General features: G+C 46.3%; 1 protein-coding gene across 13 annotated transcripts in view; it reads right to left on the bottom strand.

Annotated features, from left to right (window-relative positions):
* GRAMD1B (GRAM domain containing 1B) overlaps positions 1-20,480 on the bottom strand; it is a 214,420-nt gene that overhangs the window by 53,698 nt on the left and 140,242 nt on the right. Inside the window, exon 1 of one of the 13 annotated variants that reach the window (XM_064375512.1) lies at positions 15,593-15,868. The exons of 10 other annotated variants lie outside the window; for them this stretch is intronic. Coding sequence is in view for 1 of the 3 variants with exons in the window: in XM_064375511.1 (XP_064231581.1) it covers positions 15,468-15,478 (11 nt within the window). In the remaining 2 variants the exon portion in view is untranslated. Of the gene's footprint in view, positions 1-15,467; positions 15,569-15,592; positions 15,869-20,480 lie in introns of those variants that run through there. 2 more of the 13 variants (XM_064375517.1, XM_064375511.1) reach the window with 2 other exon arrangements.

Genomic DNA, 20,480 nt, shown 5'->3' with positions numbered 1-20,480 from the left:
AAGACTTCATCTCAAAAATTAAATAATAAAATAAAATCCCATTTCTAATACTAACAATAATTGTTATTGGAGGAGGCCCACGATGCCTCTTTCAAAAGAGGCTCTTCCCGTTTTTGCCCCACCCATTCCTTATCCTTACTCTCTAAACTCCTTTGCTACCATAAACCCTGGAGAAAGGAAGGTATGTTCCTTTTCTTCGGTTGGAAATGCCAGGCTGTGGGGCTGGTGGCAGGCAGACCCTGAGTGCATGACCCCTGGGGCAGCGTGGAGAGCAGGTGTCAACACTTGCCCTTCTGGGATGAGCCTCCTTGCTCTCGGACCAACTCCAGCCCACAACCACATATTCCCAGGTTTAAACTGTCTTCTAGGATTATGCTACTAGAACAACCAGGAACTCTACCCTCTAGCCCCAGCTATAATAGTTTGCTCAAAAAAGAACTAGAGAAGTTGGTAATGGTGACAAGAGTTGTAATCCCGGCTACTTGGGAGGCTGAGGCAGGAGAATCGTTTGAGCCAACAAGTTTGAGATCAGCCTGGGCAACATAGTGAGACCCTGTCTCAAAAAGAACGAGAAAAAGGATGATAATCAAGCACATGCCTATCTCAGACACAATGGCCCCACAGCCGTTGTGTATCTTCCTTAGATAAGGGACATCCTCACACATTCCAGACCCTGGAATGGAAAAGAGATTGCTTCATCCTTCCCCAAACCCAAAATCCCTGCTAACTGGCTTCAAGCGAGAGGCGGGCAACACATTCTAACCTGGAGGAAACTGACTCCAACTATCCAAAACCACGTGAGTCTCACATGAAATGATCAAAGCGCTCATGAGAACTCCTCACCGTCCAGCAGCCCCACTTCAGCCCACCCTACATATACCATGCAAAGATCTACATACCTTAAATGTTGCTTTCAACACATCAGCCAATAAACAATTAGACTGTCTGTCTGTACTCTTAAGGCCATTGATCATCTGTGCTGTTCTTGGACACTTCTCCCTGATGACACCCACCTCTCTTCTACTCCTCTGACTGTCTCGGACACCAGCTCCTCTCTTGCCACCCAGCCTGATATTAATCCTTCCCTAAAGGCGAGTCTGTCACCTCCCTGGCCATCTTCAGCTTTCTCTAACTTCAACCAGGTAGAGACTTCTCAACCTGCTTCCGGCCCTGGTCACAGATGGTAGCCTAAGCCAACAACCTGCTGCCAGGTAAACGCTTCCTCCGGACAATGTCTCGTGAGTGCCTCACACTGAAAACAGAGCTGGGCATCTTTCCTCCCAGACCTTCCACAGCTGCCCATTCTCAGTGGCAGCTTCACTTCCAGGTCTCTCAGTCTGCAGACCCCTCTCTTCCATCTCACTCCATGGAAAATCAATCACTGAATTCCACCAATTCTATTTCTACAAAACTCTTTATCTCATCCTTCCCTTCCTTCCCCAGGGCCCCAGTTCAGGTTCAAGGCATCCTGTTCGCCCTCTTCCAATAAACAGCCTGCTGAGAGGTCTCCTCTGCTTCCATTTCCTCTGCCTACTCACTCACATTATGTTGTTAATCTTTTTAAATACAAACCCAACATCTTACTACGCGCTACTAGAGTCCACATTAAAGTCCAAAATCCTCAAAATGGAATCTAAAGTTTTCTGCTAAAAGTAAATGGCACCTTTATGCTTTCTCTCTCCTTCTATGCTCTTAAAGGGCCTGCATGTTCCACACCTATACGCTTTCCCCCATTTCCCTTCATATTCATACGCTTTCTCCTGCCTCCAGACTCCCTTATAATTCACTACTTGATCCTAAAGAACTCTTGCCCTCCATATCTCCCTGTTGGAGTCCTGTTCGTTCTTTGTTTTTCCCCCGTTCATTCTGCAAGACCCATCTCAAATCCCATTTGCTCCAAAAAGCTTTTCTAAATCTCCACCACTGAGCTGACTAAAGCATTGAACATACACAGCCTGGTATGAAGAACCTACAAACTCCTGGAGGCACAGCCCTCTGCACGCCCCACACAGCCCAGCAGGGCTCTGTAAGTGGCATGTGTTCCACTGAACTCACTCCCATCCTAGTGACAGTCTTCACACCCCTGGTTTTACCAACCCCTGATATCAAGATGGCTCCCAAATCTGTACCTTCAACCTGCTAATATTCATAAAAATAGCCAAACGTCATTGAGTGTTTATGAGTTCCTGGTGCAGCACCAAGTACTTATTAAACATTATTTCATTTAATCCCCCCAACCAACCATTGAAGTTGCAATGGATAGTATTATCCGATTTTTCAGGTGACACATTTGGATTCTTGACAGATTAAGTAATTCGCCCAAAGTCACACAGATGGATGGGAGGCAGGGCAAGATATCAAACACAGGCCTATCTGATCATCAAGCTTGTTCTCAGAACCAGGCATTCAATTGTGTTTGTTTTCCGGGTGGATAGAAAGATAGACAGATGGAAAGACAGTGGGTAGCTGGGTGAGTACAAAGAAAGAAGGAATCAACTTCCTGCCTCCAGGCTTCAATCCATTCTCTATGTTCCTGTCAAAGTGAACTTTCTAAAAAGAGGATTTGGCATATTTTTCATCCTCTTTGATGATTAAAGCCCCCTTATAATTTCCCACCCTCTGTAAAATAAAACCTGAACTCTAAACTACACGTTCTTCAATTATCTCACTCAAGCTTCCTCTGAAAACCCCAACACTGGCTACCTTTCCAGCGCACCTCTGCTCAGCCAGCAGGGTCTATCTGCGCCTCTGCTCAGCCAGCAGGGTCTATCTGCGCCTCTGCTCAGCCAGCAGGGTCTATCTGCGCCTCTGCTCAGCTTTCAGGATCTATCTGCGCTTCTGCTCAGCATCAGGGTCTATCTGCGCCTCTGCTCAGCCATCAGGGTCTATCTGCGCCTCTGCTCAGCCAGCAGGGTCTATCTGCGCCTCTGCTCAGCCAGCAGGGTCTATCTGCGCCTCTGCTCAGCTTTCAGGATCTATCTGCGCTTCTGCTCAGCATCAGGGTCTATCTGCGCCTCTGCTCAGCCATCAGGGTCTATCTGCGCCTCTGCTCAGCCAGCAGGGTCTATCTGCGCCTCTGCTCAGCCAGCAGGGTCTATCTGCGCCTCTGCTCAGCCAGCAGGGTCTATCTGCGCCTCTGCTCAGCCATCAGGGTCTATCTGCGCCTCTGCTCAGCCAGGAGGGTCTATCTGAGCCTCTGCTCAGCTTTCAGGATCTATCTGTGCTTCTGCTCAGCATCAGGGTCTATCTGCGCCTCTGCTCAGCCAGCAGGGTCTATCTGCGCCTCTGCTCAGCCAGCAGGGTCTATCTGCGCCTCTGCTCAGCCAGCAGGGTCTATCTGCGCCTCTGCTCAGCCAGGAGGGTCTATCTGTGCCTCTGCTCAGCTTTCAGGATCTATCTGTGCTTCTGCTCAGCATCAGGGTCTATCTGCGCCTCTGCTCAGCCAGCAGGGTCTATCTGCGCCTCTGCTCAGCCAGCAGGGTCTATCTGCGCCTCTGCTCAGCCAGCAGGGTCTATCTGCGCCTCTGCTCAGCCAGCAGGGTCTATCTGCGCCTCTGCTCAGCCAGCAGGGTCTATCTGCGCCTCTGCTCAGCCAGGAGGGTCTATCTGCACCTCTGCTCAGCCAGCAGGGTCTATCTGCGCCTCTGCCTCAGTCATCATGATCTGCTTGCAGACCCTTGTGACATGCACACTCACTCTTCCATGTCTCAGGAGAGTCCCTCTCTCTCTCCCCTCTCCCCCTCGCCCTCTGCCTCCAATCACCCAATGGACAACTACTCTTCCAGACTAAGCCCATATATACCCCTTACGAACCCCCACCCTGTGCTCTATCTCCACTCCAATCCTTCTTTATAAAAGAAGAAATTTGCAGTTTTAGTTCTAAGTCAGCAAAGTCAGCACTAAACTTGCTAGAGTCCCAAAACTCTTACAAGGTAACCCATTATCCCATAGATTTGGATGTCCTGCTGAGCAAATGAAACCAATTCCTGAGTATCTTCTAACACATAGCATTATGTCTTTCAAACAAACCACATAATGTGCCATTCATCTGACCCTGTCACCATTATTAATAACAGAATTGCATTATATTTCAAAATACTGGGATTTTAGAGCTAAAAATAAAAAAGATCTTACATTTGTTGTAGGGATGGAAAGAGATGGGCTATGGGACTAAGATTCTCTCCCAGAGTTTAGGATTAGTATATTCAACTCTCAACTTCACATGTAAGAAACCTGAGTACAGGAGTGTTAAGTGCCTGGACAAGGTGATATGATTTTGTATCTGGCTCTTCAGTTCCACAGGTATTTCCTGACCACCTGGCATAATGCAAGGCATCCAAGTTCGTTTTGGTGAATAAGAAAGGATCTGTGTGCTGGAACATTTCTAGTCAGGACACGCTAGAGGCATATTCCTCCCATGTTCATATAATCAATGAGTGGGATGACAGAAGAGAATAAAGGAGGAAAAGAAACGCTGCCTTGAGGATACAGCACTTAAGCTAGATTCAGAAAATGTGTTGGAGTTAGCCAGGTGAAGGGTACGGGGTTCAAGGAGGGCATGGAAGGAGAGAAGAGAATGTTGGGGAGGGTGGAACAGCATGAACAAGAGTGAAAGTCATAAAATAGCATGGCATATACAGAACATTGCCAGAAACCATGTGTCACCAAAGCATACCATGCTTAAGTTGATGTTTTAGAGATTCCTGTAATCAACAGCTCTCACCCATAATAGGTCCTCTAAGACCCCCACCAGCCACCTTTAAGCTATGCAGGGACCCCAGAGGTCATTCATTCATTCCTCATCGCCCCTATTTTTAAGACCTCCAACACAGACTCCTCTCCTGGTTACCTTGCTAGCTAACAGTGCTTCCTGAAGTCTGACCACAGTAACTCATGCTACCTATGGTTTGACCCTACCTCCTTTAGTTAGATCTAGCTGACATCCTTGAGAGATGGGAAACATAGAAAGAGGACAAGGACTCTTCAGGGTTTCTTTAGTGACTCTCTTTGCAGCAACCCCCCAGCCAAGGCCAAACCTCAGACACGGTGGCCGCTACACCACTTTGCTTGGCTTTCTTCCTCATCCTTATCCCCGGTGTGGTCCTGTGGGTACAAGGCAGACCTTGTCAGCAAGCCAGCTCCCTGATCAGCTACCCATGCATTTTTCAGAACCCTGAGTACAGCAGAGTAGTTACTTGGTGTTCCAGTGTTCCTCACTTGAGTTAACTTGTTTGCCTTCAGAAAAAATCATTTCTGCCCTAGATATTGCAAAATATGTACCTGTCTCTCTGGCCCCCGGTGCCTCCACCTGCTTGGACTGCAACTGCTCCTTCCCGCCTTCCTGCTGCAGTGCATGCCCTGGCTGCCCCAGCCCTGGTGCATTCCCAGTCAGACCCTCAGCCCCCTCCCCATACCTGGACACTGCAATGCCGTGTTGACTTCACTGTTTCTTCTAAGCCCAGCCCTACAGTGACCTGGATGATCAAATGTATGGCTGTAATCATCTCAGCACCAGGAACACTGGTAATGAGAGATGCAAACACCTATCTTATAGGACTACTGTGTTAAATGAAATGACCTAAGTAAAATATTCAGCACAGTGCTTGGTGCACTCCATGAATATTTTTGAGCTTCTGCTATTATTAAGAAGGCTCTTGGCTGGGTGCCGTGGCCCATGCCTGTATTCCAGTACTTTGGGAGGCTGAGGTGGGCAGATCACTTGAGATCAGGAGTTTGAGGCCAGCCTGACCAACATGGTGAAACCCCATGTCTATTAAAAATACAAAAATTAGCTGGGCATGATAGTGTACACCTGTAATCCCAGCTACTCGGGAGGCTGAGGTAGGAGAATCACTTGAACCCGGGAGGTGGAGGTTGCAGGGAGCCGAGATCAAGCTACTGTACTGCATTCCAGGCTGGGCGACAGAGCAAGACTCCATTTCAAAAAAAAAAAAAAAAAAGAAGAAGAAGAAGAACATATCACAAGCACCTCCTCCGTTCCTGCCATTCATAGCATGGGGTAAAGGCTGATGCTGGTATCTACTAGTCCCTAATTTCTAACAGAAGACTAGCCTGTTATCCAGTTACACACATCCTATCCCCATGCTGATTCCAAAGTTTCATTAATAATCCTTCTCAGTTCTTTATAATGCCACTGCAAATATCCATATGAATTAGCCAGCTCCCCTTTGAATTTTCCCATAGCACATGCTCAAGTGGCTGAGAGAGAAGGGCCACAGGTGTATTTGTATAACATTTGCATGAAATTTACAAGCTGCCTGCAAATGCCTCCATTTGTAGGTCTGCCCCGCTAAACCAGTTCCAAATTCATAGTCTATGAGGGCTCCATGAAGATGGTTATTCCTTTCTGTATTATTGCTAGTCACTTGCTAGAGTCTACATTCTTCTGTGCCCATGTCATGACAGGTGGGAAGGGCAGACCCAACCAGAACCTTGTAAAGGGGAGTGAATGGCCCAAATCACGAATGCCACCAGGGCCTCCAATTTCCCTTGGATCTTCCTCCTTAGATAGTAAAATACCATGTCACTTAACAACAACAACAACAACAAAATGCAAGCTTCACTCCTTGTCATAACCTCCTGAAGTTCCTGGTTTCAGCTTCCTTTACTCATGAAAATAAACCCATAGTCCCAAGTTCCCAGAAGATTTGACTGGCTCAGAGAAAGAGCTAAAAGGGCCTTTCAGGTCCAACCCTTTCACTGCTATGAATGCAAAAGGTCCAGAGAGCCAGAGAGATGACACGACCATCAACCAAGGAGTTAACAGACAGCAGGATGGTTCTGCCCCTTCATAGCTCAGACCCAGGGTGCCTAACGGTGCCAATCTCAGTGCCTCCCCTTCCCCACACACACATTTCTCAGGATGCTGGATGGGGCTGGGGTTCAAAAGGATAAGACCCGCACTGCTCTAAGAGGAGCTCCCTGTGACCATGCATGGAACTTGTTCTTTGTGTGCCTATCATTGGCATCTAAACCTGGTGATAACTCCACCACCGGGTCCAATTCCCTTTCTAGGAGAGAAAGCCAACTGTGCCTTTTGCGTCAAGCTGTGATTACCTGTTTGAAAGAAAGGACCAGAACAGCTTTGAGAAGAGATGCTTTTTTTTTTTCTTTTTTCTTAAGAGACGGAGTTTCACCATGTTGGCCAGGATGGTCTCGATCTCTTGACCTTGTGATCCACCCGCCTCGGCCTCCCAAAGTGTTGAGATTACAGGCGTGAGCCACCGTGCCCGGCCTGAAGAGATGCTTTTTTTCTCTACAGCATAGAAGTTCTCTTCCCAAACTTACACTAAAGCAGAGTCTCAGCCTGGTCCAGGCGTGCCACACTTTGGCCTAGATTTAGCAGCAGGTTGCATTTCAGCAAGAAGCAGAAAGGGAAAGGGCTCCCAAGCTAATGCCTTTCTTCCCTGTCACAGTTCCTACAAATGCCATCTGCAGATCCGACACAGAATGGCCCTCCCCTAACCGCTGCCAGGGCAACATTTTGACAGAAATGAACCTCTTGTCCCCTCTCTTCCGTTTGGGTAACTTGCGGAAATTCCTGGAGGGCTTTCCAAATTGGGCTTTTGGGTGAAGTATACAAGGTGTTCAGGGACAGGCTGTGTCCGAAATTTGGACCAAAGGTTGGAAATGAACTGTTGCCAGGCCCAGACCACTGGCACAGACACCTTACAAATGGAAGCCTGACAATTCTCCAGGCTCATGAACCAGCCACTGCGGGCCATCCAAACATTCACTCAGCGTCCACACGGCCCATGCCTCTACCTCCTTCTGCACGCCATCCCTCGCCTGCTCTATCTCTGTAAATACTGTGTAGATAATTCGGGGCACTTCTTAGGGGCAACAAGCCCCACTTACTGATTCCTCCTTTCCTGTCTTGTATAAGTATCTTAAGTTTTTTTAAAAAAATTAAAACCCAAAACTTAAAAAAAAAAAAAAAGAAATTTAAAGGTGGGAGAACCCAGTGAAAACGTTTGCAGGCAGTTGACTAATTTAATATCTAGGCGTAGTCTCATTAGGGAGCTCCTTCAGCCTGGAAGGAATTACTACTTGGTGCAAGGGAAAGTCTGAGCAGTCACTTCAGTTGTTGATGAATTTACTAACTGACTAATTAACATAAGGGCAAGGTCCATGGAACGTTTTTGGCGAAGTAGAGAAAAGCAGAACTTCAGTTATCCTTCCACTGACGTTCTCAGTCCAGAGAGGTGAGAGGAAGAGCTGGACCTGGGCAAAGGTTGTTTGCCTTTTCTGCTCAGGCCAAAGAGAAGAGGTCCCTCATCACCATGGCTGGAGCCTCCATCCATCCATCCGACTCCCCCCTGCTGCCTGGCTTTCCTGCAGCTTCTGTTCAGTCCAGAGTTTGGAATTCAATCCAGGAACAGGCATGACAAACACTATTTTTCATTTCCATGGAGACAAGGCCCTGCAATAGAACCAGGACTCCATGCCTGAAATGACAAAACAGCCTGACCCACTTTTCCCCCTTCCTACAAAAACAAAGTAAGTTTGTTTGGGTCCTGCCAGAGCCGAGGAGAAAAAAGCAAGAGTTCCTGTTATCTCTTTGGATATTTCAAAGAGGAACAAATTATAATCACCTTTGAAAACACTGATGATGCTACAGAACCAGTGTCAGTAATCAGACATAAATCGCTTTACCCAAAGGGCTCATGGGCTGCAGTAAATCCACTCTGCTTCCTCCTCCTAAGCCGCTGGGGAGAAGGTTCATATCCCCTAAGAGAAGGACTTAATGACCAGCTATCCAACTTCTTATAGAATCCAACGATTTCCTCAACCTGTCTTGCACCATTTCCTCCCTCATTTTATTCTAGTCTCCTTGGACCTTTCTTGAACAAACCCAGTTCACCTAGGATATTGGCACTTGTTGGTCCTACTGCCTGGATCTTTTACTCTAAAATTTTGAATGCTGTTTCCTTGTCAGCCTTCAGATCAAAGCTCAAATGTCACCTCCTCAGAGCAGACTTTCTTGAAGGGCCACTCCATACAAAGCGGCCTTCCTAACACCAGGCGATCATTACCACATGGCCCTGTTTCCCTTCACTGCCCTTATAGGGGCGGAAATTGTCTCTGTAGTTTCATTGCTTACCGCCAGGCTGAGCACTCCATGCAGGCTGAAGCCATGCCTATGTGTGCCTCCCCAGTACCTCCAGCAAAATTACTGGCACATACCTGGGTTGCAGATACACAGTCCATGAATTTTAAAAATGAGATTGTCTTAAAGCCATTCATTCCATCGTTCAGCCACTCTGATAGACATGTCTTTTTAAAGCTGCCCCAGATCTGCCTTTTTTTTTTTGTAATGCCAGCCCATTAGTCCTTTTTCTGGCTCTTGGGTCCATGAAAACTAAAATATGACATCACTTCCAGACTCTCTGCTAACCTTGTCACTCTGTCTAGACATCAGGATACCTGATTTTAAAATCCTGAGCTCACTGGTGCCCTTGAGAAAATCACATTTTCTTTCTGTGCACCTGTGTTTTTTGTCTGTTGCATGATCACAACCTATCTTCCTGGAGTGAGAATCCTTTAAAGAATAAACCTAATTAGACCGTGCATCCCAAAAGTAAAGAGCTTCCTGTAATTGCTTATGGAGTGAAACAGAATTAGCAGTGGAATGTGAATTCCCAGTTAAGAAACTGAATCCTGTTCCTAAATTCAGTCCTTTCCACGTGGCAAAGACACGAGGTGAGAGTACAGATTGTCGCTAGGCACATCGTCAGCTAGTTCCTACATCCATAGGACTGGGACGATAAAGACTTAAGATGCAGCAGAAGATACTAAAATCAAACATAAGAACTTACTGTACAATTTCCTTATCCTGAGATTGTTCACAACAGAACAAACCCCTAACATTTAGGGGACAGCCCTGCTGGGTTCGCAGGCCAGGTATTGGTTGAGCAGTACTACAGTAGTCTGTAGTTTGGAAGGAACTCATAGTGGTCATGTAATCCATCCTCCCTCTGCAAAGGCCCAGACGACAGCCGCCATGCCTCTGCTTCAGATTTCCACCGACAGAGCTCCCACTGGGGTCAGCTGCTCACGTGTTGGGACAGCTCTAATGGCACTCTTACGTGCCACAGTCCTCATTCCTTCATGACTCTCGCGATCACTATCTGTCCAAATCTCTTTGATTTTAATAGTCTTCAGAAATTACCCTAACCTTGCTGATTCAATGTCATTAAGGAAGAATTTTCAGAGCACCTCTAACTTTGCATTACATATTCGTCCTGAAGGCCCACTAGGACAGCAACAGTGTCACGGTTCTTTGTATCCACACAATATTAAACGTGATATTGGACATACAATAAGAAGAACTTAATACTTTTAAACTTGCCTCTATGGCCAGTTGCAGTGGCTTATGCCTGTAATCCCACCACTTTGGGAGGCCAAGGTGAGAGGATTGCTTGAAGCCAGGACTTTGAGGCCAGCCTGGGCAACATAGCAAGACCTCGTCTCTACAAAAAAAGGAAAAAAAATTAGCTAGGTGTGGTGGCAGATGCCTGTATTCCCAGCTTTTCAGAGGTTGGGGGTGGAAGGTCACCTGAGCCCAGGATTTCAAGGTTGTAGTGAGCTATGGGCACACCACTACACTCCGGTCTAGTCAACAGAGTAGGACCCTTTCTCAAAACAAAATAAAATATGAAATTACTTTAATAAACTTATTTATTTAATTATATAATAAACTTGCCTCTAACAATCTCAGTTAACTCTTAAGTACAACCTCACACAAAGTATTTCAGAAGCCTCAACGTTCAAGGGAATGGAACCTTGTGAAAGCAGAAAGGCGTTAAACTCTTCCAGGAAATGCCTTCCTCAAAAGAGATGTCCAATCCACTGGGAGGCCAAGACCACTGGAACAAGGCAAGGAGTTCAACTGAATAGAACTTCCAGCTTCTCCTGTGTTTGCTTATCAAGGGCCCCTCCCCCATCCTCAGCAAGAGAAATGCTGCTACTAAAACCAAAAGGAATTTTTGCAGGATCCAGGTGATATCAATGGGTCCGCCCACCCATCAAACAGTTAATGAGAACCAGGTTCTGTGCACATGCCAGGTAAAGGTCTAGGCATTGGGGATATTGTCAATGACTCTAAGAAATTCACAATCTGATGGGAGAGACAGACATGTAATGAACTAACTCTGTGCAGTATCTCCCATCACCACTCATCAAGCGAGACAGACCGGGAAGCTGAGGAACAGCCCCCAGGAGTTAGCTGGCCTTCCTGACTCAGGCCTTCCTCATGTCTGATCTGGGGACAAACCATTCCTCTCTGAGCTTCCGCTTTTATTATGCAAGAACCAGAGTGGAGGCCGCCTAACCCCCACAAGGACATGGAGGAGGATGACAAAGAACATATAAGAATACACTGTGAAGTACTGAGAACAGTAGCATCTCTGAGACAGAAGGACTCGGATCTAAATTAGGCAAAGCATCCAGAAACAAAATCCAGGCAGTCTGGGCCCACAGTTAACTCAGCATCACCAGCCTTCTCTCTGGGCGGGGCTACATCACCTCAGCGCAAGGTTGCTGTGGTATTGTCAGGTCAGTGTTCCTCCTGAGGCAGTCAGACTAAGGTTGTGCAGGTCGGGGAGAAGTGGTGACATGCCGCATGCCCTGCCCCTCATATCGCCCCTCCCCTGACCTCACTGGCCTATGAGGACGGCTAATCTCTGCCTGACCGCTGGGATTCAAACCTGGTTCTGACTTATTTTTCTGCTATAACTGAAACCGAAGCACACCGAAGAATGACCATATGTTAAATCAGAACTAGTCTATTTTAGAATAGAGAGAACTGTAAGAGGTCATTCCAACTGCTGGCTTCAAGCAGATGTCCACCACCCATGAGAGGTTTTAGTCTAATTTAAAATACATTCCGGGGACAAAACCGCAGGGCTTTCCCTTGCGACCCTTCTCATTGTCTCCTGCTATCACCAGGAAGTTATTTATGATTTTAAAAAGAAAAAGCTCAGCCTAGGCAATATAGTAACAGCTGGTCTCTACTATATTTTTTTTTTTTTTTTTTTTTTTTTTTTTTTTTTTTGAGGCGAAGTTTCGCTCGTTACCCAGGCTGGAGTGCAATGGCGCGATCACGGCTCACCGCAACCTCCGCCTCCTGGGTTCAGGCAATTCTCCTGCCTCAGCCTCCTGAGTAGCTGGGATTACAGGCACGCGCCACCATGCCCAGCTAATTTTTTGTATTAGTAGAGACGGGGTTTCACCATGTTGACCAGAACGGTCTCGATCTCTTGACCTCGTGATCCACCCGTCTCGGCCTCCCAAAGTGCTGGGATTACAGGCTTGAGCCACCGCGCCCGGCCTACTATATTTTTTTAAAACATTTAAAAATTTTCTTAAAACTACTCAGGCATGGTGGTTCATGCCTTTAGTCCCAGCTACTTCGGAGGCTGAGGTGAGAGGATTGCTTGAGCCCTGGAGACAGAGGTTGCAGTGAGCTGACATCATGCCACTGCAGTCCAGCATGGGTGACAGAGTGAGACCTTGCCTCAAAAAAAGAAAAAAGAAAAAACCCTCTGTTATATTGCACTTAATACCATTTTCTTTTATTCCAGCTATCCTAGACTGCAGGTCAGTTCGTTAGTTACAACCCCTCCTCTGTTCCTATCCTCCTTTCTTTGGGTAAAATAACTCTACTTCCTCAAACCTATTCTCTCAAGTTAAAAATCACTTGTCCTACAACATCCCCACCCAATCTTTAGCTCTCAAGGGACAGTCACTAATTGATGTATAACTCATTGCAACTTGGGACAACTCTTGACAGTTTTTATTTTAAGCTCAAACTGTTTCCTGTGGCTTCCTACCAGAGGTCCTATCCTACTACCTTGTGAGCCACAGAACAAATCTCATTTTTCCTCCATGTAGTATTTTCACATGGCTCTCATGCCTTCTCCGGACCTGCTGGACTCCCACATTAACATGGCAATGGCTCCCTTGGCCAGCGACTGGGCTCCTTCTCCTCTGAATAGATTCCAGGCGATCTCAACTTTCTTAACTGTGAAGCTCAGACGTAGTTGTAACATTGCAGAGAAGTGGTCTGAGCAGCTCAGAATAGAGCAGAATCATCGCTCCACCTGCTTTGGATATCAGAATGCAAACATACATTTTCAGTCATTTTCTAAATCAAAAGAACCTGAAATTACTCACTGTTCCTTTATGAGTCTCTGGATATAGTGCTTCAACCTTATCCTTTAAGTAGGGTGTACGCATATCCCTCCAAGGAGCAAACACTCCCACCACTTCCCCCAACGAGACAAATCCCAGTTCCGGCAGAAGGATGAACAATTTTACCCCAACTCAGGTTACACTATAATTCTGAGTGTTTATACGAGCATCTCTAGGCCAGATGCAAAACCACAGACCTTAAGTCTCTTATCTGGACACAAGAATGGTGTTTGCATTTTTAAGTGGCTGAAAAAAATCTGAAGAGTATTTGTGACATGTGAAAATGATATGAAATCCACATTTCAGAGTCAGTAAATAAAGTTTTATTGGGAACACAGCCATGCTCGTCCGTTCATAAATTGTCCATGACTGCTTCCACTGTTGAAAGCAGAATTGAGTAGCTGAGACAGCCTGGCCCACAAAGCCCCCAGTATTGACTATCTGGCCCTGTACAGAAACAGTCTGCTGACATTTTGTCTAAACATATGACCTTGAAAAGGCCTTTTCTGGGGGCCTGTTTGTCTGTTGAGTCAAGGGGAGGGTGCCTGTATCCTGAACATTGGGGGAAAGGGCTGCAGCCTTGCTCCTGTCAGCAGAAAAAATTTGTAGGGCCAGAAAAGAAAGAAGAAGGGGCAGGGGAGGTGTCTAGTTTTAGACTTTAAAAAAAAATTATTATTATTTGGCTGTGAACCTAATAATAAGAAAAAAAAAGAAAGAAATTATTATTAAATAGGGGCAGGGTCTCGCTATGTTGCCCAGGCTGGTCTTGAACTCCTAAGCTCAAACGATCCTTCCACCTCAGCCTCCCAAAGTGTTTGCTTACAGGCGTGAGCCAGCACACAGCCAGGAGTTTTTCTTCTAGGTAGGATGATGACAGCTTTTATTCCTTCATTCTTTCTGCAAGTGATTGTTTTGTAGTTGCTTAAATGCATACAGAGGTAAGGGGACTAGCTGATTCTCCACTCCCCACCCACTCCCAGTCCTTACAGGGCACTACTTTTTAATCATGGCCTTGACGTTATCAATCTCCTGCTATGGGTGGCTCCCAAAAACATCCCTTTCCCTTACCCTTCTTCCAAGGCCAGCTTTTTTCTTCTTGGTCCCAAACTTCTCTAACCTGCGGAGTGCTATCCAAGGCAAAGTCTAGAAATATGACCACCATTTAAGGCCAGCTGCGGAGAGAGGAGAGGCAGGAGGTAGAGGAGTGAGGGGGTCTCCCAAGAGCAGAGTGTGCTAGCAAGTGTCAGAGAAGAGGCAAAGATGGCTTTCTCTAGCCCTGCCTGAGCTCTTGGCTGAGGCCCCAGGGAGAGAGCAAGCTCCAAGTCCTCCCCCAGCCCTCCACTTCCTAAATCAAGCAAATAACTAACAATGCAAGGAGGTGTGGGGGAGTAAGGCCCAGCCACTGGGTAGCTATTTTCTCAAAATACATGGCAGATCTCTGCGCCAAATGCTGGCTAAGCCAAAGAATAAACAAATCCCTTTATTTCTCTGAGATGAGAGCTATCAACTTCCCCTCTCATCCTCTCCTTCTGCCGGCCAGATCCATCTGTCCCATGGCCCTCTCCCTGTGGGATAAGCAGTGTCTGTCCATATCTTCCTGACCACAGCTCTGGCCAGCTCCTATCCCCCTAGAAGGCACTGCAGAGGGAAGCCAGCAGGTGAGGAACAGGAGCACATGGCCTGTCCACACCTCCCCCAGAAGCTCCTGGCCAGCTCTCCATGACGCATCGTGCCACTAATTCATTACTCTGCCCTCCTTTCTCCAAGTTAGAGGGCCCTGAATAAGTCTTGCTGGACAAGGGGACTCCCATCAGCCTCAACCCAGTCCCTCCCTCCAGCCCACCCCAGGGCCACCCCTCCGTGATCCAGAGCTCAGCTCAAGCAGTGCTACTGTAGAGAAGAGAAAAGGCTAGGGAGGGAAAAAAAGGTGGCATCTCTGCAGCATGATGTCACACTGGTTGCTTTCGGATCCCCAGAAAAGAAAACAGAAGCAAACAACATGGACTCCGGATTTAGTCTGCCTTGAAAGGTTTGTGTTCTTGGCAGCTCTGAGCAGCCTGCGTCAGCTGGGAAAAGCACACAACCAGAAAGACAGGTCCTCGCCACAGCCCCCAGGGCACCATCCTGACCCCAGGACAGAGCCACCCCTTACAAAAAATCCCACGAGGAAACAAAGATAGACTGACACACACACACACACGCGCACACACACACACACACACACACAAGCGTCAGCACGAGTTAGCACTAACCTGGAAGCCATTAGGTAGGAACGGTAGCAGAGTGCAGTGCAGAGAGGAACTCATTCATTCATGCATTGGGCAGTGGGGGGCGGGGGCGGGGAGCGGGGGCCCTGAGGAGGCTGGAGGGCACTCACCTCCATGACCATCCCAAAGCCCTGTTTCTAACGGGGGAGGGAACTCAGGCCAGGGCTCTCAGAAGCTGGGGGCGCTTCTTTGCTCTGCTGTTTCACACCGCTGTGGAATTTGAAGCATGACTCCCCTTTTATTTCCCTCTCCCCCACCTCCCTCTGCGGCTGTTATTTGGTGTGGTCGTGCAGCCTTTCAGAAGTCCCTCTCTCCCTCGCCCTGGCTCCCTTTCTCTCCCTCCGACTCCCTCACAGACAGCTGTTCTGAGCTCAGGCACGCACGCGCACAGGCGCACAGACACACTCAGACACGCATCCCTCTTGCGCGCAGACACGCACACGCGCAAACACGCACACGCACCGCCTGCCGGTTTACATAATGCAACTCTTTGGTGCAGTCAGCTTGCCGGCGCTCAATTATTCATGCCGGCGCGCAGGACAGAGCCGCTGGGTCTGCGGGGGGGTTATTTCCTCTTCACCCCCAATCCGACAAAATACAAGACCATGTTCCCGGGAGACTCTGCTCCCTTCGCTGCCACCAATTATTTCCCAGGTGCTGCCCACTAGGTCGAGCTGTATCAAGGAAGTGATACTAAATAGAAACACAGGTGCCTGGTTCTGAAGAGAGTCGTGCATCCTTCAGAGAATGACGGCTGCTCTCACGGCCTGTGCCCTAGGAGTAGGAGAAGAGATGAGGCCAGCACTGACACCATAATGTGCAAGAAAAGATGGCCGAGGGCCTCTTCAGTGTAGCAGCTCCCAGACTTCCAGGATGCTCGCCTCTGGGAAGGTCAGGCTTTCACAGATGGCAAGAATAACACTCAGGGAAAGCACTTACATTCATGACAAAGCAGAGTCGCCTGAGTCTTCTAATTCTAAGCTGTGCCTTTTATAAGTGTTTTTTTTTCTCTGTCCATTCACCGAAATGCAGTATTAGTACTCAGACAGCCCCCAGAGGAATGTTCTGGCAGTGCGAGGTATTCTCTTCAGCAACGATATTAATAATATTTCAAAAGTCATTCATGGCTGACAAAGCATTTTGCCCACATTCAATCATTTCATTCTCACCACGATCACCTAAATAGGTCTTACTGACCTGTTTAGTGGATCTGGAGTCTGAGTTCTAGGAAAGTGAAGGTTCCATGCAAGAAAGAGGAAGAGCTGGGAATCCAGATCACCTGCCTCTAGATCCATGTTTGGATCTGTTTGATCCCCACACCCCAACTGTTTAACAACCACTGTCATCTCTTGAGGGATATAGCACAAAACCAACAACACTAACAATGATGATGGTTAGCTCAGCGCTTGTGAAACTTTAATCCCCTGAGAATCTTCTTTACCCATAGATTCTGATGGAGCAGGTCTAGGGGACCACCCAAGTCAGCCTTTCTAACATACCCCCAGGCGATGCCCATGTTGCTATTCCAGGACCACCCTGAACAGCAAAGCGTTGGCTTATGCATTCTCATGCTTTGACTCTTCCAAAAGGATAGTGTTGTCTGTCTACCACAGTGGCATAGGAAAACATGATGAAGGTGAATAGTAATTATAATCCATTGATGTCACCTGCATCCTGCTCAAACTCATGCTGAGAGCTAATATTTCTTGGGCATCTGCTGGCAAAAAGTCTCATTCTGGGAGGGCCAGCCCCTGCAGGCTCATCATGAAAAATCTTTCCAAGATTGCTTCTGTCTGTAGCCTGTTGATAGAACAGCGGCCTCACAGTATATGGGAAGGAGATGGGTCTGGGCTGTCTGGTCCTACTTAGAGGAATCCCAGCTCCAAAGAAAGGTATATTGGCAATGCCCTGATTTCAGCCATCTCTCCTTGTCTGACTCAAGTCCCACCTCTTCTGAAATGTCTAGCTGGCTCTTCGAGGTTAATCCACAGAAAGATCTTGGACTTGGGTCAGATTTGGAACCAAAGCTGAGCTGCGTGCTTGCTGGTCACCTACCTCCTCTCATCTGAGACTCAGTTTCTTCATCTGAAAATGCTAATCCAACATATTGAAAAGATCATGAAGTCAAGAAAAGGCATGAGAAAGTACCCAAGAACAGTTGGGTACCTCCCCTGCCCCTGCCCTTCTGGTACACATTTAGAACTTAATTGCAGATTCTGTTGTCCTCTGTTGGTTTTGCATCCCTGAGAAGATGGTAGGCTATTTTTTCTTTCATGTCCCTCCAGCATGTAGGGGTACTGGGTACACATATATTCAGTAAATATCTTTAGGCCGGGCTTGGTGTCTATACCTGTAATCCCAGCACTTTGGGAAGTCGAGGCAGGCAGGATCACTTGAGCTCAGGAGTTTGAGACCAGTCTGGCCAACATGGTTAAACTCTATCTCTACTAAAAATAAAAAAATTAGCTGGGCATGGTGGTGCATGCTTGTAATCCCAGCTACTGTGAAGCTGAGGCAGGAGAATCTCTTGAACCCGGGACGCGGAGGTTGCAGTGAGCTCAGATTTCTCCACTGCACCCCAGCATGGGGGACAAAGCAAGACTCTGTATTAAAAAAATTTTTTTTGCACTGAATGTCCTTTCCTCCATTAAAGCACAGACACAGGGGTTAGTGGAGTCAAATGGCCAGCATCCTAGTCCTGGCTTCCCTACTCACTCACTGTGTAACTCTGAACAAGTGCTAATTTGGGGAGACTTTCCTTCTTCCACTACAAAATGTACAGCTGTATATTGGCTTACATTGTTAGTATTTTCATGGTTTATATTGAAAACAATGCGTTAAAACGGTATGTCAGGGACAAGGCAAATATGACTTCAAATGTTAGTCCTATCAATTAGTTCTTCTGTGCCCTTTGAAAAGTTAGCTTCACCAAGTTTCAGATATTTCAATCTTCAGTCACAAAAATAACAATCTTAACGGATAGTGTGAGGATTAAATGATGTAAATGCATGCAACCTACTTCTCACTGCATCTGACACAAAGTATGTATCTGTCCAATAAATTAAAGCTATTATAACCAATATTGGTCAAAAGCAGTAGCTACTGTTGAAAAACACAATGAAAGATATCATCTAGTGGTGAGACAGATATTCAGAAACTTTGAGTTTGAATACAAGAAAAATCTCAGTTCCTTAAGATGCATGAAGCATGTGACGGGATTTCCTCAGTCACCAAAATGTTCTTTTGCCTGCTGCCCCCAAAATGGACTTCATTTAATAACAGAAAAGTTACAAAACAAGCAAATCAGAGAATCTGGACTGTGTCTCCTATTACAGAATACAAGCCTTTCATGATGAGAAGCTCTTCCCTTGAGCTACAATAAAACCAAAATTATTCTGATGATAGCAAAAGAGTACTATCTACATACAATGCAATTTGCTAAACCCCTGACAAGAATTATTTTATTTTATTGTATCAACAATATAAAAAATGGATAATACTTACTATTCCCATTTTTCAGATGACAAAACTAAGAGGCAGAGAGTTTAATAACTTACCTATAGTACATGGTTATTAAGTACCAAACTCTGTATCTGAAACCCGATCTGCCTTACCCGACTGAGTCCTACTCTGAACCATTATATTGTGTGTGAAAAGAAGGTGCTACTGACATACCATTAGGAAGGCATGGGTCCTTTTTCAGTATTTATAAATTCACATGGAGACACTCATACTTTCTGCCCTTGTCCTTCTTGAAAGTATAGCACAAACTCTGGGATGGCCATCTGATCCAAGAGCAGGTACATGCTGCAATCCTAACAAAACCAATGGGACTTCCACAAATGGAACTTGTGCCTCCAGACTCAATCTCCACGCTTTCATTGCTATTTGGTGCCTAAATTCCCAAGTTGCTTTTCTGTAAATGAATTTAGGAAATTGAGGTAAAAGTGGGTACCTTTTTCTGAATTAAACCTTTCCCTCAGAGATACAGAAAACTGACACTATCTTCTATTTTTATAAGGAAAAGAAGTGTCTGAGAGTCCTGCGCAGTGTCCAAAGCACATTCCAGAGACCACCCTGGAGGAATCAGGGCTAAGAAAGAGAAGTTAAGGTACACCTGCGAATCCAACTGAACCAATCCATTCAACCCAGACCTGATCAATCACACTTTATATAAAGAGGGTCAGTGTCTACACAGTATTTTATTCACTTCCAGTGTTTAATGACTTTTGTTGAACAGCATCGGAGATGTTGACAATAAAGGCTAAGATCTTACATCTCTGAATCCCACTTGCATCCTAATAAAACGAAATTTAAAAACTTTTAGAGTAGCACTCCAGTTTATGTGAATCTGAATTTAAATCTGAATCTGAATTGTGGAGAATGATAGGCAAAAGCAAATTTCATTTTTTAAAAACTATCATTCAAATCACAAGTGCTTTTCTGAAGCACAGATATCTAGGGGATTTCTGAAGTGTGTGGGATACAAAGAAGAAAAGAAACAGATCTACAGGTTACTGAGAATTCACCATTGCAAGCACAGTGGTAAGTGTTTTTATGCCTTTTATCCTTTTATAAAACTTATATCAGGCTGGGCGCAGTGGCTCATGCCTGTAATCTCAGCACTTTGGGAGGCTGAGTCGGGTGGATCACCTGAGGTCAGGAGTTCAAGACCAGCCTTGCCAACATGGTGAAACCCCATCTCTAATAAAAATTAAAAAATTTGCCAGGCATGGTGGTGGGCTCCTGTAATCCCAGCTACTTGGGAGGCTGAGGCAGGAGAATCACTTGAACCCAGGAGACAGGTTGCAGTGAGCCAAGATTGGGCCATTGTACTCCAGCCTGGGTGACAAGAGAGAAATGTCATTAAAAAAATTATTTTATCAAACTGATGAGAAAACTGAGTATCAGAAACTATGCTTACCCATGATCCCACAGTTATTACTAAAATCCATCTTTTCAGCCAGGCACAGTGGCTCACACCTGTAATCTCAGCAC

This window comes from Aotus nancymaae, unplaced genomic scaffold (assembly GCF_030222135.1).
Source record: "Aotus nancymaae isolate 86718 unplaced genomic scaffold, 86718_ANA_hifiasm-v0.15.2.pri h1tg000012l, whole genome shotgun sequence".
NCBI classification, from domain to species: Eukaryota; Metazoa; Chordata; class Mammalia; order Primates; family Aotidae; genus Aotus; species Aotus nancymaae.
Note: the sequence above shows the minus strand (reverse complement) of the source record. Positions and strands in the feature narration are given on the sequence as shown.